At 39.7% G+C, this 25,114-nt stretch overlaps 1 protein-coding gene across 1 annotated transcript; it reads right to left on the bottom strand.

Annotated features, from left to right (window-relative positions):
- Positions 1–5,432: 5,432 nt before the first annotated feature.
- Positions 5,433–21,158, bottom strand: ERCC4 (ERCC excision repair 4, endonuclease catalytic subunit). Its single transcript, XM_058035396.1, has 11 exons — positions 20,985–21,158; positions 19,333–19,513; positions 16,462–16,657; positions 14,909–15,116; positions 13,652–13,832; positions 13,169–13,303; positions 12,491–12,601; positions 10,769–11,360; positions 9,985–10,077; positions 9,216–9,328; positions 5,433–8,214 (listed from the first exon to the last, which is right to left on the bottom strand). The coding sequence occupies exons 1-11, from the start codon at positions 21,156–21,158 to the stop codon at positions 7,481–7,483; spliced, it is 2,718 nt and encodes a 905-aa protein (XP_057891379.1). The 3' UTR covers positions 5,433–7,480.
- Positions 21,159–25,114: the final 3,956 nt, after the last annotated feature.

Here is a 25,114-nt window from a genome sequence, read left to right as displayed (position 1 = left end):
CTGCCTGCCAGCTTGAATTTCTCAGTGTTCTTGAGTATTTAAAACCTACTCTTAGATAAAGGATTTGAACTGAAAAACTCCAACAGCAAACAGTAACTTCTTGGTTCTTGACTCCATGCTACCACTTAATCCCCAGCTTTCCTGTCTCACAGGGTAGTTAGACACAAGCCAGAAGGTAAGATTCAGCTGGCTTCTAGACATGTTTTTGGTGAGCTCATGCCATGGAATAGGTGTCCCAAAGCTACACTGGAGCTGGCAGAATGTTTTTGCATGTGACAGAATGAATTGGTGCATCAGTGCTAGGAATCAAGAGAAACTTCAGTGTAAGCTGCTCAGAGTATCACTACACTCCTACAGAAATAAAGATTTCATCTGAAACTGGTAATAAACAACATCATATGAGAGCTAAAAATGCATATGGAAATGAGATTTTAAGGTTTTAAGGTTCAATTGACCTATGAGTCAGTGGTGAGTTTCAATTTCACACTTCATCATGGACTTGCTTTATCAGTTTGGGCATAACCCTTTGCCTTTAGTTTTTTTGGCTCTCTGTGAGATAAAATGAATACAACACCAAGTGCATGACAGAATTAAGTTCTTTATTTTATAACCTAGCAAAGAGACACAGTATTCTTCTCACAGTGCCTGGTTGGTATTTGACTAAAGCTTGTATTCTTTCAACCACAGTAAGTCAAGTTAAATGAGACCCACTTATGTCCATAGTCATTAATTGCTGTATTAATATTATTAATCATCAAGCCCATGAGCAAGTCTATTCTGTTACTGGACAGTCATTTCACTGCACTCTGACCTCTGTGTGTTACTTTGTACCTCATCTCCCTGCCTGTGCTCTCACTGAGACACAGAGACCTGTGGATGCTGCTGGTGCATTAGAACAAAGCAAAATACAAGAGAAGGGTTTAAAAAAAATCATTATCAAACCTTTATAACCCATCACAGCTAAAAAGTTAATGAAAAATTTGCAAAAGGAATTTCTGTATCTGTTTAAGTCTTTTGAAATTCTTTTCTGGGATAAAATTTGTAGTTAAGTTCCTTGTTTTTAACTGTTATCAAGGAAGATAAAGAAGGTCTGTACAATACATTGGAAAAACTCTGGTGGCAGGATTCCTTAACTGACTTTTGTTTTGGTTTGCTGGTTTTTTGTTGTTGTTGTTGGGTTGGTTTTAGTTTGTTGGGTTTTTTTTTGTTTTTTTTTTTTTGTTAATGGAAGAAACTTCATCTCCAATCTGGTTAGAATCTTTGATCCAGTTTTTAGAATTTGAACTTTTAACTATTTTTGTATTCAGTAAAAAAACACTGCAAAACCTCACTCATGTGCAGAATGCTTCATACTTGAAATATCATACTGTTCCTACAATTGCATTTAGATAAAGCTGTTCACCCTCAGATAATGAAACCACTAAAAACACCAAAATCCAGAAAACCCAAACAAAGGAGAGGCAAGAGTTCTGACTTGCAGAAAAAAAATCTGAGCTGACTGTTCTGGAAATGATCTTCAGAATTAGCTCATTATTTATTCTTGGTGCACTCCACCAATTAAACAAACAGTTTTAAATATAGAATGGGGGATGGCCTTAGCTGGCTTTTGCAGGGTCAGTGCAGATGTGAGGCTCGTGTCCCCTCCTGCAGGCTCTGTGTGTGCCCCTGCAGCTGCTGAAGGTGGGAATGGCCCCAGACATTCCTGGTGGACCCCAGCTGAAATTCCTGTTTGGGTAATAGCACAAGAGTTATTGAAGCCACTAGAAATATGTCAGAGATCCTTAAGGAGCTGGTGGGGCTGACCAAAAACCCCAAATCTCATTTTAATACCAATAGTACTTTGTGGAAAAGAACTTGGATACCTTAGTATGTGATTCAGACCTCCTGTCAAGTAAATATTAAAGTGAAAAAGAAGAACTTGGTTATGATTTCTGTCAGCTAGTGATGTTATTTGCAGTATAATGCAAATATTTAAGAAAATGGCAACTTTAATAGTTATATGAACTATAGTACACCAGATTTATTGCTGCAGTTCAAGGCTTGTCTGAGACATCTTCATTTTCTGAAGCACTGTCTGTATAGGCAGTGTTTCGTATACCAAGATTTGCACAGGACATGTCTACCTTCAGATTTTAGGTATTTTTTCATATTTAATATGGGCAGGACTTTTCTTGAAGGGTCTCTAGATTTTGCTGTTGGGCTACAGCTGCAGGTGACCTGAACATTTCCATCCTGGCCAGCTTTTGTTAGGAGTGTCTGCCCCCCTTGCTGTCAGTGTTGGAAAGACATTGTGTAGGCTGTGGGGAAAATGGATTGATAGATTTCCAAATGCTTCTGTAACAAATGAAACAAGAGCACTACAGAGACTTCAGAAGTTAGAATTGTGATAGCTTAACACAAATATATGTTGATTTTATAGACTGGAGTTCTTCCTAACACTCAGCATTCAGAGATTTAAGATGATGCAGAAATAAAGCATATTTTGACAATAGGAGGAGTTAGAGAAGGGGATAAAGAAAAATTAGACAAAAGTAGAAGACATGCAGTTAATATTTTTGCTGTTGCAGATCTCCCACACCCTAATGTAAATGCTTAAGCATAGAATAAGAGTTTTTGCAGGATCTGAGAACTTGCCAATTGTAGTACTGCAATATGTAAAAATGGTTCTGGGATATAAATGCCACAAGAAAATTTCCAACTTTTGCTATCTATGAATAAGATTCCAAGAATTTTGTGACTTATAAAAAATACTTCAAAATTTTTCCAGGGTGGGAAAAATTTATAAAATCAACTGATTATGATTTTATTGTGTCTGTTATTTGGACTGCTTTTAATCTGTTTCAAAAGAAATGTAAGGCAAATCCAAGAATTTAATGTTGCAAGAACTGCCAACCTGCTGCTCTCTTTTCCCTGAGTGTCAGCTTTCCAAATGTGACACGCCTCAAGGCTGGGGCCAAAATGAAAGCAAAGTACAATACTCTTTTTATGTAATCCCCTTGATCATAAGTACTGGACAAGGCTCCAATGCAGCCAGTCTTGCAAAGAATTCAGTGTTATTTGTGCTCAACAGACATCACAAATTGCCACAATATTTAAGCAGCATTCTTGAGGGGAAACAAAAGGACAAGAATACAGACAGTCATGGTTAGGATAAGAGATGTAAAAAAGAAATAAATCAGAAAATTCCAGAGGAAAAATAGAAGAAAGATAAAAGTTGAATAGAGAATCTCAGAATAAAGTAAATTCACAAGAGTTTACATTTTCACAAGAAAAAAGTGATGAAGAAACTGTAAAATGTTACTTAATTCAGTGCTAAATGGTGCTATGAGTACAAGATTCACAGATCTCCACTGCAGCTGCACAGCTGGGACATCCCCTTCACCCCAGGATGTTCAGGGGAGGGACACTGCTGGGACATCCCCTTCACCCCAGGATGTTCAGGGGAGGGACACTGCTGGGACATCCCCTTCACCCCAGGATGTTCAGGGGAGGGACACTGCTGGGACATCCCCTTCACCCCAGGATGTTCAGGGGAGGGACAATGCACATGTCCCACTGTGTAACCTCATGGAACTGCAGGGCTCTGTGCAAAGAGCTCAGATTAGAATTATGCTGCCTATTTTTAGGGGGCTGAAATGCAGCCTTGTCAAGTTTAGGCTTCTTGTGCCAATTTCACTGGGAAAACTCGTGGGCTTTGGATCACTTGGGAGATGGTTTTTATGTGCTGAAATTTGAAGGTTAGCATATTTCTGTGGACAATAGCACCTCAGCATCTCATAAACAGGAAGAGTTACATGTGGTTTTACTCTGACTATTGATTGTGATCAGAACTTACATGAGAAAGGTTACATTAAAAAAGGCAAGTCAGTTCCAAAGATTTTGTCACATAGCCACTGTGTTTTCTTAAACAAAAACCAATAAAAATAAGAATGGTCTAAGTGCCATTCTGAGAGCTGAGGAAGAGGCTGAGAGTGCAAGAACAAGATTGCACAGCTGACTGAAAATGCCAGCTTGGAAACAATGTCAGCTGTTTAATAATTCCAGGCCCCTGCTCTTTGATGGGAGATGATTAAGGTGAAAGAAAAAAGAAGTAACGATGAGGAACTGAGGACCCTAGAAATGAAAACTATGCTTTAATTTATAGAGGGAAGCTCTCACAGACAGAACTAGGGTAAAATACAAGCTGAGAAACTGGTACCTATTTAGCCCTGATTAAATATTCCTAGGAAGTCTGCTTTACAGAAGTTGTGGATTAAGGTAATTTTATCATGCTTAAAAAAAAATGATGCTAAATTTAGTACATCCACAGGCCCATTTTGACATATTGCAGCAGCATCTTCTGTTTAGACAAGAAATCACCATAGCAGTGCAGCAGCCCTGGTTACCCTCACTAACTTCAGTAAGAATCCATCTCTCAGCTAAGTCTTGGCCAGCCAAGCTACTTCACGGTTTTCAAGACTTTGACAGAGGATATTTCTTCCCTTTAATTTATTGAGGAGAAGCTTTCAAAATACAGATCAAAACTCAAATAAATAATCAGCCTCTTTGTATTGAAAAGTCTGGGAGATGAGTTCCTAACATTTTGTACTCAAAATAATAAATGGCCCTGAAACTCATAATATTGGAGTATTTCCTTGCAAAACCTTATCAAGACATGAGAATTAAGAAGGTGCAGATACTATTGGTATGTGTATTTTCAGTGCAAGAAGGTACTTAACAGTTAACAAAATATTAAAGACTTATGAAGCACATAAAAGGGTGGGCTAAATAGATTTGCTAATACAAGCTACATTTGCTTCTAAAAGGTTGTATGGTTATTCCAGAAGAACTGTCAGTGATCCAAGCCCAGGAGAAGTTGCAGAAAGGAGCAACTTGGCAACTCTATAGCATGTGAACACCTCACAGAGAGGCTTCACCTACTGAAGGACCTGGGAACATGGAGTCTTGGTTTGGGGACAAGCAAGAAGCTGAGACACTCCCAAACTGAAGGCAGTGGGTGTTTGTGTTTGGTTTTTTAATAAAAAAAGCACAAATTTAAAACATCAGCAATGACAAGATGTACAAATTCCATGACTGTTGGTCGAAGAGAGGGTTTTCATCATTCACCCAGCCCTGTGTGTGACTGCATTCAGGCAGAGCCTTGGGCTCTATAATTTCAGGTGTAAGTGGTTTCAGGACACAGGACCTCTCCCTGCTTGGAGCACAGTCTGTACCTCCTGCCCCAGGAGGACACAGCTCTCACTGGCCATCACACCTAATGCAGTGAAATGCCAAAGCACAGGAGCAATAATAACATGCAACAACATCTACTTGTGGCTGTTCTAGAGAAAAGGGGCAAACCCTGCATAGAGAAGGAAAAAGGAAAATTCCACACCTATAATCAAAAGGCAATTTCATTAAAATGTTTAGCAAATAATTATTTAATTGCATGATGTAACTTTGATCTAGCACACAACACAAAGCTACAACTTTATCTCCCATTACTATCCCTTCATTTTCACCCCATACACATCAATGCAAAAACTCCAAACCTCACTGACAGCTGAGGCAGCATCTGTGAAAAACCCCAAAGCCACAGTTCATGGAGCACCCTAACCCCATTGCACAGGCAATGTTTGTTCTCCAAGGCTGCTCAGCTGCCCTCTTCTCAATCAGGCTCCAAGGCCATGCACTCAGGGCACTTGGATCTTACTCTGATTTCCAGTTCTCTTAGCACCACTTTACAGCATTCTCAAACCTCTGCACATCTGACAACATTAGTTTGAATACACAAAAGTCAAAATGAAAAGACTTCTTCTCATATTAAATAAATTAGAATCTAGGGCAATAGAAACCCAAAGATCTGGATTGTAAACCACACACTAAAAATATAAATGTTTTGGTATCAATACAGCCAAATGCAAAACAAGATAATGAACAAATTTTAATCTTATTATGGGTGTATTTAATACTAAAATTTGCATCTGCAGAAAAATGTTCCCTTGGAAATTTGTCATAGCTCAACCACAGATTAAAGTTAACAATTCATAATTCATACTTAAAATGCACAACAAACATTTAACCTGAAAGTTCACAGTACTGTTTTTACCAAACTTGAACACAAAAAATATTTTCTTCTTTCACAAAGGAGATAATATTGGTCTGTTGTTCCCATTAGAATCATATAAATACATGTGCAAATCATAGATAAAGGTTTTGTAAATAACAAATGTAAATACATTAGCATGGAATAACACTGGACCAACCCTTTTGGCAATGGCAGTTTGTACACAGTTGTATCAAAGTTCAATGTAGAATGTATAATTTAACAATGCACATATTCACAAACATTTCCTTCTTTTATGCTACACAAAACACTAAAAGTATTATCTTCTAGGTGACAATGGCTTTACTGAGGTTATTGACAGACAGTTGATTTGGAACATAAAAATATAAGAGCAATAGGACACAAAAGAAGCCAATATTGGAAGAACTTTCAACACTTTTGGAAAACGTTGCTTAGAAAATGACTGCATTATACAAGAGGAAATATTCTTTGGTATAAAGGAACAGTGCTGATGGTATACCCAGATTTTTCACTTCCAAGTGAAAGAGCTACCAAAACTGAGTAAAAAACAAAGCCTCTTAAAAGTGTAAGTAAGGCACACTCAAAATTAAGTTGCTCTGTGGCACCACAGAATTTCTACTCAGTTAGACCAAAGGTCTAACTTTGGACTAACTTGGTAAGCACTTTGAAAGCACTTTGTAAAATCCAGCAGGACAGAGCTGTACCGGCTTTGTAATGGTAAAAAGTGTAATTGGTAGTAGGGTGAGCAAGCAAAATGCAGAGCATAGCATACAAATGGATTTTACTGTGACAAAGGCTTATGGTCATGTTCTAAAATTCAGGATTCAGTCCCAGTATAGTCTAAATAAACTCCTGAGCAAAGACCACAATGTGTTTCAAATAACTTCATCACTGTCAATCAAAAAGTGGCAGTTGCCAGAGAATGAGACATTAAAAATGGCAAAAGGAGTGTTGTATCATGCAGCAGGTCACCCAGACTAATCAAAACACAGCACATTTTTAGCTTGAACAAGACATCATAACTTTCACAAGAAAACACCTTTATCAGTTAGTCTCAGCACTTAATTCTTATGGTCTTGGTGAAAGTTAGTTAATTCAGTTAGAAATTTAGTTCAGATTTCTAACTGAAATTTCTAATTTCAGTTAGAAATTTAGTTAATTCAGTGATATTATAGAATTGGTTAAAGTGCTTTAAAAAGAATAAAAATAATTCATATTTCTCTATTAAAAATATTTTTTCCTCTTGAAACTTGTCTTTAGTAATAATTAACTCACATATTAAAACTGATGGAATAGCATGAGCAAGAAACAGCTGGTTATCTTAGGGGGGCATTTATTAAAATATTTCATGTACTTGCCAAAGTACTGTGCCAGAAAAGCTTATCTGTGCCGTGTGTTGAACAATCTCATGAGTCATTTTTTGCTTTTTCCTTTGGCTAGTGCCTCTGCATAGGTCAAGTGAATAAAGTCAAAGAGTTGTGTGGCATTGGCAGCATTACCCAAAATCTTGGCCAGCTCGTCCTTGGACAGCGTCACCAGCTCTGCAATGCTTTTAACGTGGGTCATTAAGGCACGGCAGTTCTTTGCATTAACCCCTGGCATTTTCAGCAGGAAGTCCTGAGGCCCAGGGTTGTACTTGTCTGACTCGGGGAGAATTTCGGAGTCTGCGGTGACGGCCATCGCCGTTTCTGCGTCGGGTTGGGGATGGTTTTGTTTCAACTCTTCAAAGACTTCAGCAGTAGCGTGGGGAGAGGGACACCACAGGATTCGTAACTTTGGGAAGTGCAGTGTGAGAAGGGTCAGTTTAGAAGTAACATCATTGCTGGAAATTTCTGGCTGTAAAGAGCCTCGCGGGATCAAGGAGAAGGGTTTGCTAGGATCAAACTCAATGAGGAGCACTGGCCGCTTGTAGTAGCGGCACATGGCCACGCACTGCGCGTACAGCCTGCCGTTGTTCAGGGAGCCGATCAGATCGCTGATGCTCTTGCGCTCCACGCAGATGTCGGGGGTTAGAATATAATCCCCAACTTCCAAAGTCACGGGCTCGATGTCGATGCCACGGCGATGGATCAGGGATGGAAGCTCGCTACGGAATTCCCGCATATCCACGATTATGGTTTGCTGGACACCCTTCTGTTCCTGTCCACCTGAAGGGCAAAGTAAACACAGTTATCCCCGTACATCCTGCTCTGGTGGTTTTCCTGTGTGCTGCCAAGGCTTCTGCAATGGATGGACTTCTCATCTTAAGTTATACCTCAAATTCAGCAGTACAATAAATACAGACTTCATTTGATTTTTAACTGTTTTACTTGCTTAAACATGTACTGTAAGTTTATGAAACATGCTCTGCAGCTTGATATAACTACCATGCTGCTTGCTGAAAGCTTCGTATAGGTGACAATGAAATAGATTAAGCTGTAGATGAAAATTATTTAAATGGATCAGGGAAATCTTTAAAAGGTAATGAAGCTGATCCCTTTTATTTCTAGCTCTTTCCCACAGAAATACAGCACTTTATTGTGGAAACTATGTGTTGCGCTCTACAGATCTGCAGGACATGAAGAGACTGCAGCACCAAGGCCACAAAAGATGTAATAGCAAAGATTAGAGAGCACATGGCAAAGGAGAGCAGGATTACAGAAACAACAGTAAAGAAAAACAGAGGCATAGCATACCTGTCAGAGAAAAAGAACAAAAATATGGTTGGAATTGCAACAAAAGAAAAAGGACTACAAAGGAAGTGATCACACCCATAATGTGCAGTTGTTTACCCAGACAGCATGTTTTGTCAAGATGAAAAGAAATCCCCATCATTTACTAGCTCAAGGACAACACTGCCTTTGACCATCTGTAGACTTCAGTTTCTATGTTTTAATTTCTCTTCCTACAAGTAGCACTAGACAGCCTCATAACCAAGAATCTGACTAGGAACAATCCAAATGGTATCCATCTTAATGGTCAAATACTTCATTAACCTGTACTTTCAAAGGAAACCACAGTTCATTGTCACTAGGAAATAATGTTTCTTTAGCATGAAGCCAATGTACAATGTGTCTCTGCCCCAGACAGTTTGAGGGAGATTTAAGGTGCAATAGTTCAGGGATTTTTGGGAAGCTCTGGCTGCAAGGCTGACCTAGGAGCTGCTCACCTGCTTTGCGTGTGTCAGCAGAGACAGAGGCAGGTCTGGCATCTCTGAGGAGATCTAAGTTTGTTTCATCTCTTCCTTCTCTTTCTTCAGGAACAACCATGCTGGCCTTCTCTCTAAGGGACCACAAACAAACACACTAAAAACTGCAAATGCAGGAGTAAAGAAGATTGAAATACCCTTCATCCAGATGTAAAATTATATATAGTTTAATACTAAATGCAAGCCCGATCAGAAATGCAATTTTCTGAGTCTTTCTAGGTTTTTCCTTTTACAAAGGAACTAATGACTAGCAATAGCACTGTAACCCGTGAGAAGGCACTGTCAGTAAGTAAAAATACTGTCTTATACAGTCTAAGGAAATGTTTTGTTTCCCCAATTAACTTAGGTTATAAGAGCTTTAGAAATTATCTTACAAGAAATGTTAGCCGCAAAAACACAATTACACAAATGAACTTCATAGACAATTAGGAAAAAATTCAAGCAATGCTGATTAGCCTTTACGTTAATATTAAATCCTGCTAAAATTAATGAACAAAATAGCAGGCGCTTTGAAAAGGAAAGTTTTGACTTTTTGGTGATTCTCAATAGGAAAGTAGTCTTTACATCTGACAAAGAATTGAATCAAAAGTTTATTTAAAGCCTTCACACAGTTAAGAACATCACTCTATTTAAAATGTTGGGGAATGACATGAATTAATATTGAATTACTTGAATTAGTATTGGGGAATTACATGAAACCCTAATTCTAAGGGCAGTTAAACTGTGTTACCGAATGAGTTTTTCGAAGGCCTCCTTCTCCTTCCTCAGAGCTGTGAGGTAGCGCTGCTCTTCTGTGGAGCCCCCATATATGAGGAAATAAACTCTGTAGGTATAGAAGAGAAAAAAAAGAGGTCACAAAACTTGGTATTAAGTTTAAAAAATTCACCACCAGTAAATTTAAGGTTAGCAGCAGTAAATGCCTGACAAGTTAGTTAATTGCATAGTAAGTTTTCTATATGTGACATTTATTCATAAAACTGAGTTTTGAAATTTCCAGGTGTATTAAATACATATACATAATGTGGTGATCTTTCTGTCAGTTGCTATAAATGCAAATACTAATTTTCTTTACTGTGTTTCCTTTACTTGCTTCTCTGTTACAATTTCTGAATTACTGGTCTTCAGCATGATAAACATCAGGAAATGTGAAAATTAATTAAACCCAAGATGAATCCTTTTCTTTAAAAATCGTATCTTCAGAGATGGTTTAAAATGAGACTACACCACCTGAAAATGATCTACTGCTACTAAAATCATTGAAGCAGAGATCTTGGAATTGTTTCTTTTTTTTTAACAGATAGGCTTTTGCTGTTAAGGGACTAAATACCTGCTGGAAAGTAAAAAATATCTTTAGGTTACACCAGACATTCTGCTTTTGTTTAAACTTAAGGGCTGAACAGGAACTGGAAGGTAACTAATGAAACTGAACAGCAGCATGTTCTGCATTGACTGCTGACAGTGCACTTCCAATTTTTTCTTTTCAGACTAGAATTACCCTCGCCAAGCCAACTTGCCTCAAAGGCTTCCCAGGCCTGCTTGCCTTGTAGATTTCCAGCTGCCGAACAAAAGTGAGTTCTGCATCATACAGCACAACATATCTGGGTTCTACTTCGTGCAGCACCCGAGTGAGCGCGTAGGGATCCCCACAGCCCTGCAGCGGGTGGATAATTGTCAGTGGGTCCTTGAAAATCCCATAGTAACAATCTGAGGGCAAGCTGAAATCAAAATCTTCAGGAATGGTCTCTTCAGTGTTGCTTTCTTGGCTACCACTTAATTCTTTGTTGTCTTCCACCTCGACCTCCTCTCTCTTTTCCTCTTCAGTTTTCCCTATCATTTGGATTAGAGTCCGGTCTTGCTGCTTCTTCTGTTTATTTTGTTTTGAAGAAGCTGTCAGCTTGGCTTTTTTGGCTTGAGGCCCTGTGTCTGGTTTGGCATTTCCTTTGGACTTCGTGGCTTTTCTGTCATTAATCCACACTTCTCCAGCTTTCTCGTCCTTTCCAAAGGTTTTGTTATAAAGTCTTGTTAGAAAAGCTTCTGCTCCAGTAATAATATACTCCCTGAGCTGTGCACAGGCTCGGTCATCACTGGCACAAATGAGCACTTGCCCTGCAGTCAAGAAACAATACCATGTTTACAGCCTGTAATGCTGTGCTTCTTATCCAGCTAAAGCACCTCCCGAGCTAATGGTTTGCACTGATCCAAGCCCTGTGCCTGCCAAATGCCTTCACATTCGGCTGCCACAGTTGCTCTGAACTTTGAGAGAATCTAAATTGCATGGCTTTTTGTACCAAATAAAATTAGAGCAGATTAACGGAAGTTCAACATTCCTTTTTCTTACAATATCTAAATTCATAAAGTTTTCCTTCTGACCACTGAAAACGAGGCAGATACAGTGCATGTTGAAACATACTCGAACAACTATTCATTTTTAAGATGTGGAATAAGAGAGAACTTAAATTAGACCATTCTAATTTGTCAGCTGTGTTAGAGAATCTACAAAACACGTTTCACACAGTATTATTGACATTGGTGAATAACAATTCTCTGCAAGCTGACTCAGATAAACTCCTACAACACTAGGAGAGAGAGCCAGTTCTTACCCAGAGTCAGAACACTGTGGGTGGGAGAAAAGAGCACTTTTTTACCCTTACTATTTCCTAAAATAAAACTTGCTGAATTTTAAGGGAATGAAAAGCCCTAAATTAGGAAAGGCAGCAAAGCAGTTAGACTCTCTTCCCTGCCTCCTAATTTCTACCTCATTTATATGCAAACCATGCAAAGCAAATTTTCAGGTGCATAAGAAGAATGTGCAAGTCAGAAAGGGTGTAAGACAGAACCCTATTTTTGTTCTGAACCCAAACTTCAGAAATGAGTGAATGGCACCTTAATCATTATAAATCTCCATATCTGTTTTATTTGGCTTGGAACTAAGGTATCAGTACACTTCTGAAATGTAACCTAAAATTTTTTCAGAATAATGCAGGTTCTTTCCTAAAAAGTATTGCATTGTAGGAACAGCATTTCTCTTTTAGAGCAAGACCTAATAAAAGTTTAATTTTACATAGTTTATGTACATAATGTACAGAAATTCCTCATCTTGAGGCCACAAATTACTAAATTTAAACCAGCTCTTTGATAAAACTACAGAAAAGGGTTAGTTCCTTCTCTCCAAGGTCAAGTAGAAGTACAAACCAGTAGAATTCATGGAAAACTTGCAGGGTTTCATATTCTCTCACCTGGACCGCCAAGGTTGTCACTGTTCTTATTCTCATTTTCAATCTCTTTCAGTACTTCTCTCAAAGCTTCCCATTTTGGGTTACTTTCTAGAACCAATTCCCTTTTCAGTTCTGAAAGAAAGTAAGATTGAACATAGCAGCTCTTGCAGGCAAAATATCCTTCAGACTTTAAAGCACTGGTTAAATGTCATTAGTGTGATGGTTGTTGGCACATATGATATTCAACAGCCTACATATGCAACTTGTTATGCTAATCAGGTGGAGAACACTCTTAAATTTAAAAATGGAGATAAATGCTTTTGTGAAGCAAAACACTGAAGTATTCAGTCATTCTTCAATTCTGAAACTCCTGAATATATTTTTTTAATAAAAGCAACCACAGCCTCCTACTCTTTCACATAAGATAATAAAGATGAAGCTAAACATCAATGTAATGCAAGAACAATTTCACAAAAGCTCTTCCAGTGATCAGCTGAGCAAGCTGAGGAGAATCCCTACGTCGTGACTCTTTTACGTTGTTGATCATATGCTTTTGGAACTAAGATTATATCTCCATTTATCCCAGCTAACAGACTGAGATCCTGTGCAGGGAACCAGAGTACAAGTAATAATATGCAAAGCACTTGGAATCGTGTGACACTCTTAAACTTAAAATTAGAAATTAGGAATGATCAGTACCATTTTCCTTCTTTACATCACGTTTTTCAGAGCCTGAGCCTTTGCCTTTCTGATTCAGTTTCTCATCTGCAATGCGATAAACTCGAGCTCGAGCATTCACAAACATTGAAGTGCTGGAGTCAAGGAACAGCCAGCCTGGGGAGGAAATGAGAAGGAAGCAGTAGTAGTTTGACATCTGCAATGTTTATGTCTTCCAACCCTCTGCAATAAAAACCCCAGATCTTCAGCTGGAATACCTGCCCTACCTGCTTGCTGTGTAATCACCAGCTTAATAAATGACAAAAATGTGATGCAAATCTCACTCTGTTAAGTAACAGCAGTTAAGTGGGAAGATGAAAGAATTATCTGTCAATAAAAACCTACGTCCTTATGGCTGGTTGTGTAAAACCTAATTAGGTACCTTCATATGTTTGGGAATGATAATTAAAAACATCAACATTGCACCGTTTCATGCATTAACTTGTATGGTTATTCCATGTTTACCTGAATTCTCACCAAAAGCTTTTTCACTTGCTTTCAGTGACTCCAGGAGATTAAGGAAAGTGACACAATCATACTGGGTTAGATACAGTAGCAAAGTACGTAGGATCTTCAGATCCTGCACCAAAGACTTTGTCTTAGCTCCGAGCTGATGCCAGAGAGGATCTAAATAGTGGCGGATTGTCTGGAAATTAAAATTGGAAAGTTTGGAGTGTCAAACATACAGTATTGCATTATAGCTTCTAACAAGCTGAGAATCCATTTTAACTTTACAGGCTCTGGTTTCCCAAAGTTATTACAGATACCAAAATAAATATGTACTGGTGAGATATTTGTTTTGATATAAGTTACTATATTTTAGCAAAGTTAACATAATATAGATGTCTTTATGAAACACATTTCAGCAATTAGCATATATAATTTAATGCTTTCAGTAAACTTCTTCCTCTCCATCTAATAACAAAATACTGGTAAAATTATAAAAAAACACCCTTATTTTACTGGTACTGGCCTGTTGTATTTAGTATCTAATGTCCTTTACTTAGGTACAGAAAAAACCATTATAATGTCATTTAGTTTCTAAAATCAAGATAGGTACCATGAAGATGTGCAACTTATAGAGCCCAAGAAAGAACCTTCAAATATCCAAAGTTCAGAAGGCCTTCCATCCAAATTAAATCAGTTAACCAATAACTGTGTTGCACTATGACAGTTGATTTCACCCTAACAAAAGCATATGTGTGCCACACATTGCAGATCTGTCAAAAATAACAGTGAACCCAAAGTTATTGACATACATAATGATTAAAGATACAGCAGATGCATGCATGTACATATTGTCTAGTACACACAGTGCTTCTCCTACTAGAGAAAAAAAACACAAGCAAGAAATTCAGAAGGAAAAAGGGAGTATGTGTATGGCAATTACTGATACTTATCTACAAAGTGTTCTGAGCTGAAGTTGCAGCTATCTTTTTAATAACAGCAGCAACAATTATTATTATAACCACGAACTGGGATGTTCTTACTCTTGGGACTTTGGAAATGAAGGAAGAACAGTAACACCAATACATCAAAAACCCTACTGACAACTGTCACATCACCACTCCATCCCCTTGTCCCAGTAATAAGCATGTCATGGGAGAACACTCAGCTGCTGCTGGTTATTTATTTTGCAAATAACATTTCTGTCTGCATGGCAGGCACTTTGGAGATCTATAGCCCGTTACTTAGACACTGCAGAACAATCAAAATTGTTACCTTGTCAAAAGGTTTAGCAATAGCATTCTCTAAAGATAGATCTTCTACTTCAAGAGCTGGGTTGTAACGTTTCAGTTCCTTCAGACATGCATTCAGAATGTCCAGGATTGCAGTCTGGATGGCAAGCATAGCAGGGGTCATGGCCACGTGGATTTCCACCACTTCAGGTTTATGCTTCTCTAAAAACGAGTGCACTGCTATGTGAAATCTAAGAGAAAAACAGCTTCTTAAGATTTACATGGGTAGTTTTATTTGACTTAGAATTACTCAAAAGTTTGTACAAACTACAATTACAATTATTTAAAATGTAAACAACTAAGTTATTCCAAAATCAGTTTCTACTGATGTGAAGACTGCAATCTTATGAACAGCCTTGGAAAACCATCTGTGCCACAATTATGACTGTAGTCATTCTAGTCATGTGAGCCTACAGTGCTGGTGAATGATCCACGGAAAATTACTGCACTGGATTCTGCATCATCATCACACATAACAAATATTAAAACAAACCTAAAAAATCATATCAGGGAGAAACTGGAAGGGGTTCATACATTCTGTGAAATCACACAGCTGCACCAGCAGATTTTACGATGTTCCAGCTGGCAATGCCAACCTGCAGGTCCTTGTTGGAAGCCTGTCCTTGGAGCCACTCCAGTTGCACAGATCCAGAGATGCCACCTGACTGCTCCTGACAGGAGGAGGCTCAGAGAGCCCCATGGCTGCTGACCTCTGCAACTCCACATTTCCCTTACTGCAGCCTGCAGCCCCAGGTCTTGTCATGGAAGTCAAGGAAGGAAATCTAGAGAGTTTCTACTCAACCTTTCCTACTCCAGGTATGTCCACTTTTACTTCCCTGGGATACTGCAAGACTCTTCAGGAATTTACAATGCAGAGGAGCCAGTCATTAAGAAGGAGTGAAACACATTCCAGCCTGGACTAACAGAACAAATGGGCAGAGCCCCTGCCCAGGGCAAAAGCACTGACTGGGTCATCAGTGTTCATTCCATTTGTGGATCTTCCTGGAAGACTCTGTGCATGCTACATTTTGGCAATTCGTTTTTTAACAGTCATCAAGAAATGTTCTTCATACACAGCATAGGTGTGTAAAAAAATTAAAATAATTTGACATGCAGAAAGAAATGCATGGAGTTTCATAACAGCTGGAAACAAACACGTCCATGAATAGCAGAACTGAGAGACTGTTTTCCTGTCATTTCATGGCTTAAGTACTCTTGTTTAGTAAGAGAAGTTTTTCTTAAACTGTTAAGAATGTCACTTTTTGCTGCAATTTCTGCTGACTAACAGGAGAGCTCTGCCATAAGGTTCATTCCTATAATACAGTCAATTGAAGTCCATTTTCAAAAATTCTCTCAGAAATTCAGCATCTTTAGGACTATTTCTGTCAAAAACTGAAAAGGTTTTGTTTGGGAACACAGGAGGCAAGACAGATTAGCAGTGTGACTGCACACACCTCATTTTCTTAGAAACCCACTGTAACATCTTTCATCTTTCCTTTAAGAGTAACTGTCCAGTGAAGTAAAGAAGTGCCTCACCTTGGCCACAGATAAAGCTTCCCAACAAAAAGATTCTTCATCACTCTTTCCACTTGACAAAAGCCAGTGTTAAATGCAACTGCATTATCTGTAAAAGCTTTAATGAAGCCTTGCTTGTTCTTCTGGCGATAAAGTCGCAAGATGAATGCCTCCTGACAGGACTCAATGATTCTGTGTGCTTTGTACACCAAAATGCCTGGCAAGAGAAAAAAATAATCAAGTTAAAAAAAAAATATAGAAAGGTCCAAGTTTGTACAGATTTTTCCTCACAACTGTCATATTCTTCTACTGTTGTTTAAATACAGGAATTTAAGTCTTCTAAAATGAACAAATTTTCTGGGGTTGAAACAAGTGACTCCTCAGTTTCAGTACCATGGAATTGCCAAATAACAGAACTGGGTTAATAATGCATCTTTAACAGGAAAAAAAAAGCTTGTGAATTAGTGGCAGGACTTACTAGCTAGGAAAATTCTCTACTCCTGAGGCACAACCTGAACTTGAATCTTTTAAAAGCAGGAAAAGCAGATGCATGACATAACACATTGTTACATCAAAGCAAGTTTTATGTCTTCGAGGCTGTGATAGTTGAATTCTTTTGTTTAGAGAAATTCTGGAATTACAGACTTGTCAAGTAACTTTAGTTGGCAACAGTTCAAGTGTTTACATAATAAAAAAACTTCTGAAAACATTTATTTTGCTTTACCTTCCCATATTCACACTCAAGGACAGTAAGTACCAAATATATGAGTACACCACCAGTTTTCTTCATGGCTATAGGTGCAGTAGGAATAAAAGACTTATCAAGCACATTTCAATAAAGACAAATGAAACAAGAGTTTAATTTAATTATGTGTTTGAGGCAAACATTTCCGGAGTTCACAGTTCACTCAGCCAAGACCTGCTAAACCAAGGCTTGTTTTTCCTCATGCTAATCATGTTAAACAGCACATTGCATTATTTTCTCTCTCCCCCTACTGAATTCAGGCCTATGTGGTATCTGTTCCAGGGGAATCATAAATGCCTTTCTAAAGTGGAAGCAAAGGACATCAAACACCACAGGTTTTACCTTGTGCCTACATAAGCTAATAAAGTTACAGAGCATTTCATTTCTGTAACAAGTCTCCTCAACTCACCACACAGGCATTGGTTTTAATATGCCTTTGCTTGCTAAATGAAAAAGCATCCAGAAAATACAACTGCTCACCATTCATAATTAATGAAATTCATTATTAGTGAAATAATCCACTACAAGGTATTTTTCTATCTAGAATTTGTTAAATCTGTCCTATAAAGCAAATTTTTCAGTACATAATAATGATCATCTCTGAACACCTTCCAAATTTTTCAAGATGTGACCGCAGATGGACACGACAGGAAAGACAGAATTTCTAACAGGTCAGTAAGACTGTGTTTATTGTAATACCTTCCTGCTTTTAGTCAACATACATCTGCTTATGCAGGGAGTTCACATCTGCTCTGTAAACCTTGGTAGAAACAACTTGCCACTTTTTACTACAGCAACTTGCATCAGTTTCACTGTGCTGTCAAGTACATCATTTCTACTAAGCTAAAACCACCAGGAATAATTCTGCTTCACTGCAGTGATCATTTCTTATTTTCTTTAGCTGGATTTATGAGTTCATCAGATGTTAATTCACATTGATTTTACAAACAACATTTTTAACACCTAGAAAGGCTTTTGCTGTTATCTCCTCATGAAACACTTCTACAAGATTTTGCTGTACCATCTCACACATAGACAAGGCACACAGAGCCAGGTGTTGGGAGGCTGGGAATGAAGCCACCAGTCGATTGCAGCTGCTCTCACACCGACCTCTGGTGGCAATGAAAACCTGTCACAGCTCTGTGGTACTAAAGGACAGTACCAGTTATAAAACTTTACAGTATTTCTTCTTTTCATCTTTTTTTTTTTTTTATCTTCTTCTTCTTTGGTAGGGTAGAGAGGACAGAGTCAAGAGAAATAGAGAAATTACCACAGGTTGCCCATAAAATCTATTCACTTCTTTTGAACTTAGAAATCTGGTGTTCTTCGATTCCAGCATAAAAGTGTTCAAAATGTTTTACAGTAGAACTTGCTGTAGCTTGACTAAAAGGAAGGAGGTACAGCTTCTGAAGCAGAAAATCACATTCTTCTAAGCATATAATATTCAGCTATGTTTAATCATTAAGATGTTAACACTTAGAAAACAGTAAAATATTCTTAAATCCCTGGCTCTCTTTTTCCAGCTCTCCAGGCTGTAACAGGGTTTCCAGGAACATAAAAACAAGAGTGGCTGGGGGAGAAGGGGAACAGAACATGAGAAGAGAAGGGTAATTCTCACATCTTCCATGTATAGCTTCTATATAACTACAAAACAAGGCTGCAAGTTATTCTCCAAATCTTTACAATTACAGTAACAGCATTACTTCAAAATACTGGTATTTGCATAGCATCCAAGGCTGTCAACACAAAGGTATTTTTTTATGAGAAGTCATCAGGAGTAATTTGTTAATGCAAAAATATAGGTAGTGTGCATGGCTCATAAAGCATGACATCTAAAATCTGTTTTAATGATAGGCCAGTGTCCAATGGACCCCAGGACACTATTTCATCAAGTGCAATCAATTATTCCTCTTTGAAAGCCTTTTTAAAGTGTATGATTAAATAAATCAAATGAGTTGAGAGGGAAAAAAAAGGAACAAAAGAACTACATATTTGCTTCTTTCACCACAGTCTTGGTGGGGGAAAAAAAAAGGAATAACTTCAATAACTTCAATACCTGTTAGCAGAATTCTTCATATAGAATTTTTTTTTAAGCTTTGTGTATTTTCAAACAGAACACTCTTACCTTTATTTCATTAAGCTCTTACCAGTAATGAGATTGGCAGGGATTCTGTCAGTAAGGAAATCCACCACAAGGATCCGACTGGTTGCAAAGATGACTCCTCCTTGTGTATAAAATTCATATCGAGTATTATTTGCAATTTCATTGGTAACACGGCGAGGGAGATGAACAACTCCATCTGACCTCAGCTGATCAATAAAATACTCCTAAACCAAACACAATAAAAACACAAGACATTATTGTGGTATCCACAGAAAGGGATCCATAAAGCACCTTTGTTTCACTCTGGTAATTTAAATACTCTGGTAATTTTGAGGAGCTGTCAAAGACAAGACATGACAGTATAACATACTAGAATAAGTCAGAATAATTATGATTTTTTTCTTCTTTGACATACTTTCTTCAGTTTCAAACTCATGTAACTGGACAACACTTACATAAAAATGAGCAACTGACACTTCAAGGAGCTTACATTTTCTTATATATCAATATCTCATTTTCAGAGAAAATGCAATTTTAATACTGCCTTAAGAACAGAGAATTGGGAAGAGATCATCTTTTAGTGCCATCACCGATAGTCATGACTACAGCAGGCAGATCATATACACCAAGCTCAATCTTATAAACTACAGCTTCGATCTTTATCCACCTATGGTTGCTATAAAAGGTTCCCGAAGACCTCCCCTTCCTGATGCCAGAGGAAAAAGAGCAGCTTTTTTTTGTACAATTAGGGACAAACCCATCAAGTCTGACAAGCATGTTTCATCCCTTTCTCCTTACTGGTTACTTATGTTATGTACTTGTTTTAGGTCATTAGTGTTATTAGGACTTCATTGTGCTGCAGGAATTGAAATCCAACTGCTGCAATCCTGAATGTGCGTGGTTTGACAGCTTCCCCAGGACCTGGGGGTGGACAACAAGCTGTCCCTGAGCCAGCAGTGCCTTGTGGCCAAGAAGTCCTGGAAGATCCTGGGGTGCATCAGGAAGAGCATTGCCAGCAGGTCAGGGAGATGACCCTGCCCCTCTGCTCAGTGGAGTGCTGGGTCCAGTTCTGGGCACCTCAGGACAAAAGGGACACGGAGCTGCGGGAGCAGAGGGTGACAAAGAGAATGAGGGGACCGGAGCCTCTCTCTTGTGAGGAAAGGCTGAAGGAGCTGGGGCTGCTCAGCCTCCAGAGGAGATGGCTCAGAGGAGCCCTCAGCAGCGCCTGTCAGTGTGAGCGGGGAGGGCTCAGAGCAGGGACCGGGCTCTGCTCCCTGGCCCAGCAATGGCACAGCAGGAACGGGCAGGAGCTGATGCCCGGGCAGTTCCACCTGAGCACCAGGAAGAATTTCTTCCCTGAGAGTGCCCGAGCTCTGGGACAGATTGTCCAGAGAGGCTGGGGAGTCTCCCTCGCTGCAGATATTCCAGACCCATCTGGACACAATCCTGTGCTGTGCGCTCTGGAACGACCCTGCCTGAGCAGGGAAGCGGCACCAGATGAACACTGTGCTCCCGACCAGCCTGACCCGTTCCGTGGTTCTGTGCCGGGGTCGGTGCACAGCGCCCGGCCCGCGCCCGCGCTGCCCTCACCGGAGCCCGCACACCCTCCCGCCAGCCCGGGGAGCCGCCGGCCGTCCCCGGGCCGCGCCCGCCGCGCCGGGAGGGGAAGGGGGGGGCGCTGGCAGCTGCCCTCACCTCCTCGGCGGGGCTGGTGTTGAGCACGAGCACCAGGCTGGCGGGCTCGCAGTAGAGGCGCAGGAAGCGCAGCAGCAGGCGGTCGATGCCGAGCCCGCGGGCGCACACGACGAGCCCGTCGCGGTGGAAGAGCTCCAGGAAGATCTGGCTCTCGTGCTCCAGCAGCGCCGCCATCGCGGCACCGCTCCCGCGCACGCGCGTGCGCGCGCTCACTGACAGCGCCCCCTGCCGGCCCCGCGCGCGGTCCTCCAGGACGGGCGGGGTCCCGAGGCGCGCGGGGGTCCTGAGGCGCGCGGGCAGGAGGGTCCCTCAGGGAAATGTCCGTCCCCTCACGGATCCCACAGCGGGCGGGGACGGGACCCCACACACGGGCTCCCTCTGCGGCCAGATGAGCCTCCGCTTCTCCTCGTGCGGAGAGTGTGTGCCGAGTGGAAATGCGAGGTAGCCGGTCCTGTCCAATCATTTTGTGTTTGGGTTAGATACGAGGAAAAGGTTTTTCATCCATAGGATGGGCACTGAACAGGGCCCTCAGGGCAGTGGGCACGGCCCCAAGGCTGACAGTGCTTCAGGAGCATTTGGACACCGCTCTCAGGCACGGTGCGGGATTGTTGGAGTATCCTGTGCAGGGCCAGGATGGATGGTTCTTGTGGGTCCTTCCTACTCAGAATATTCTGTGATTCCATTATTCTTTACTGGGTTCTTTTAAGCACCAAACCCAAAGTCTCCTGAGCACTCCTCTCACAAGGCATCGGCCCCTCGCCGTTTCCGTGGTGTCCGCCCCGGTCAGTGCGCACGATGCAGTTTGTGTGCAGAGGGTGAAGGCGCTCCTCAGAGCTGCTTTCAGAAACAGCTGGAAATGCGGGGCACTCCTCACACTTCCCCTGCCGTTCACCGAGCATCGTGGAATCACAGAAGGGTTTGGGGTGGAAAGGACCCTCACATCTCCCAGTTCCACGCCCTGCCGTGGCACGGACACCTCCCCGTGGCCCAGGCTGCTCAGAGCCCCCGGGGTGGCCTCGGTTCACGATCTCGCCCTGGAAAGGGAAGGAGAAGCTGCCGGCTTTGTGTGCAGGGCTGGGGGGCTCCTTCCATCCCGGGAACCTGCGCTAAATGCTCCCATCATTCCTTTTTACTCCGGTTATCTCTGTCAGTAATCCCTGCTTTGGGTAAAATGCCGTTAGCAGGCGTTGAGCCAACGGTCAAATATATTCAAATAAACACTTTCAGTTCTTTGTTTCACGCTGTCACCTGTGGGCAGCTGCAGTGGGGGTTCCTTTGGGTTTCTGTGTTTTTCTAATGAGGGAAAATAAAGCACACGCTGCCAATGTGTTCCTTTACTGCACACCGGTTCCAGTCAGCGCAGTTAATGAAGGAACACTTTGTAAAGCATTATTTGTAAATTTTCCACACAGACAGAATTATGCTAAAGAGCATTTTAAATTAATGTAGGAAAAATGCAGATTCTTTACAATGTATGTCTTTGTATTTTAGAATTCAGTACAGGTCCTCAGGGCAAAGTAGAGAACAAGTCTTTAAAAACCGGCAAAGATTAATAAAATATAGGGACAGGTCTTGATTTTTCTCATGCATGTTTCATGTTTATGAAATTTTATGCTGATTTCTAAACAATTTTTTCTTTGCAAGTTGGATCACACTGCTAACTGTTGTGGCAAATACCATGCTGTGATTCTCATTTTTATCTGGCTGCCAACAAGCTCTCTGATGTTTGCATTTAAAACTTATTTAAGACCATAAAAATGTCAGAAAAACAGTTTGGGGGTTTTTTTGGACAACTTTTTATTTTTGTGGACTGCAGGTCATTTAATTGAACAAAACAAAGGTACATTAACACAATGATTACATTAACATATATTGCTGTATGGGAAACTGAAGCCCAATAAAGTTACTTCTTTGAGGAATTTCAGTATTCAGAATTGTCCATATAATTCAGGATTCAGCCATTTCCTTGCTCTACTGTTTCCTACAGGATAGACAGAGTGTTTCCTAATGGTCCAGATAAAATATTTCAGGCATCCCTGTATCACAATTTTATTTTTACTCAATATATTTTTATATACTTTTACTTGGGCCAAATGTTGTATCAATGTAAAGCTGTTGGGAGATGTCCTTCTCGTGGGTACATATTTGTTAGCCAGCAGAGGGCTGTCATTTCTTACCTTTGGAGACCAGAATTTAGGCCTAAATCTTGCAATTTATTTTTGTGCAGTTTTTATTTGCAAAACACTAGATTAATATTGAAAAAAATTCATAAAAACACAAGAAATAACCTGAATAATAACAAGATAAATAAAATTTGTCTAAGAATTATTCATTTAATTTTAAATTTGGGAATAATAGGCTGGGAGAATGTTATTCAGGGGAGTGCATGAACACATTTCTATATCCAACAATCAAGGTTTGTTTTTCATTTTAAACATGTTTTTAATGTAACTTTCGGAGTTTCATTCCATATAAAATAGGAAGCACACAAATGATAAGTTACTTTCAAACTGATAGATGATGTGAGATGATCAGTGCAGCCCATTATCAGCATCCCAAGGAAGACATTTACTTGTGTATTTTAAAAATGCATGAACAGATCTATTTATTTTATCATATCAGCACTAAATGCAAGTCAGGTTAATTGCCTGCTAGTGCAACAGAACAAATCCCTGCAGAGGGGATCAGTGTTTGGCTCACTCCTTGTTATTTGGAGCAGCAATGTTAATGTTAGTCTTTATGTTACACTTTTGACAACTAATTTGTTTTTAAATTTTAATGTTTACAAGTGATTTCTCATTACTGTGAAAGAGGAAAATGCTAAAATCATGCCTAAGTGATTAATCTGCTCACTTGGGTAATGACAACAGTCTTGTCTGAAGACAGTAACAGATCTTTTGTGCCATAATTATAAACTTTTATTACTGGTCATGTAAAGAGCTGAAGAGGACTCCCTGTGAGAAGAAAAACAACATTTAAATAACTTATATAAAAAACATGGTGAGATTGCCAACTCTGTGGATTTTTTGTGTCTATGGTTTGCTTTGTTGTTTGGATTTAGAAATATTAGTATTTGTCTTTTGTTTCGATATACATTGGAAATTGAAGAAATTGTGGTTTATAATCTGGAAATTGATTAGGACCTGTGTTTCAGCCACATTTATTCATATTCTTAGAACAGGCAGTTTAGAGGGGGGCACTTTCTGTGATCTGTAATTGGCTGAAATTGATTTTTCTCCATCAGTCTACATAGAGAACATTCTTTATAAGCTAAAAAATATTACCCCTATAAAAGAAAACCTAATTATTCTTTTTCAATGAGGCTATTGTAAAAATGAAATGTGACATGGTTTTGCTGGGTAAAGAATGAACTGCAATAAAAGTGCTGATATTTGGGCTCTGCTCTGATGGACAGGGAGCATTGGAGGGAAGGGTGAGTTCTCATCCTGCCCTGGCTCTGCAGGACACCCTGGAATTACCAACCCCCTTTTCCCTTAGGTGTAATTGCCACACAAGTCACAGCAAGTGTCTTCAGTATCATTTAAGTAAACTCTGGATTAGACTTAAGCAGCTCTCAATGTTTTCCACAGGATGTTTTTGTTTTTTTCTCCACAATACAAAGCTAAGTTTAAAACTTCAAAGATACATACACATAGTTTGTACTTCAGTATCCTGAACAACCTCAATTTTGACTTTCCCCCCCCCTTTCTGCATCTTATATGAATAATAGATGTGGTGACTGTGCAGACTATCCTACTTAATAATTTCTAGATGCAAAAGTCATGAAATGCAAAGAGGTTTCTTTATTGTAGCAATAGACAGAAATATCAGTTAGAGGAAATGTTTTAATACATTCCATGTGTCCAAGTCTCTCACATTTCTGAGGTCATATTCACTCAGTGATGTTTAGGTGCTCATCTAATAGAAGTAATTTTACAAATAACCTCCTTAGGAGCAGTTGATGGTGCAGTGGGGAACACTTGCAGCATTGTGGCCAGTGCAGAGTTGTTGTGTGGTAGTGGCAATGCAAATCTGCTTTTTTCAATTTTAGTTGAAAATTTTGTATTTTCTGATCCCAAATGAAAAATGAAAAAAAAAATATTGATGACTATAGAATGTTATGAATGTTA

The sequence above is a fragment of the Melospiza georgiana genome, chromosome 16 (assembly GCF_028018845.1).
Source record: "Melospiza georgiana isolate bMelGeo1 chromosome 16, bMelGeo1.pri, whole genome shotgun sequence".
Classification (NCBI taxonomy): domain Eukaryota; kingdom Metazoa; phylum Chordata; class Aves; order Passeriformes; family Passerellidae; genus Melospiza; species Melospiza georgiana.
Note: the sequence above shows the minus strand (reverse complement) of the source record. Positions and strands in the feature narration are given on the sequence as shown.

Coding starts and splice junctions, on each gene's coding strand:
- ERCC4 (XM_058035396.1), bottom strand. CDS start 21,158: ATGGCGGCGCTGCTGGAGCACGAGAGCCAGATCTTCCTGGAGCTCTTC. Junction 12,602..13,168: donor TGATGTAAAGAAGGAAAATG/GTACTGATCATT, acceptor ACTTTCTTTCAG/AACTGAAAAGGGAATTGGTT. Junction 10,078..10,768: donor AGGCCTGGGAAGCCTTTGAG/GCAAGTTGGCTT, acceptor CTATACCTACAG/AGTTTATTTCCTCATATATG.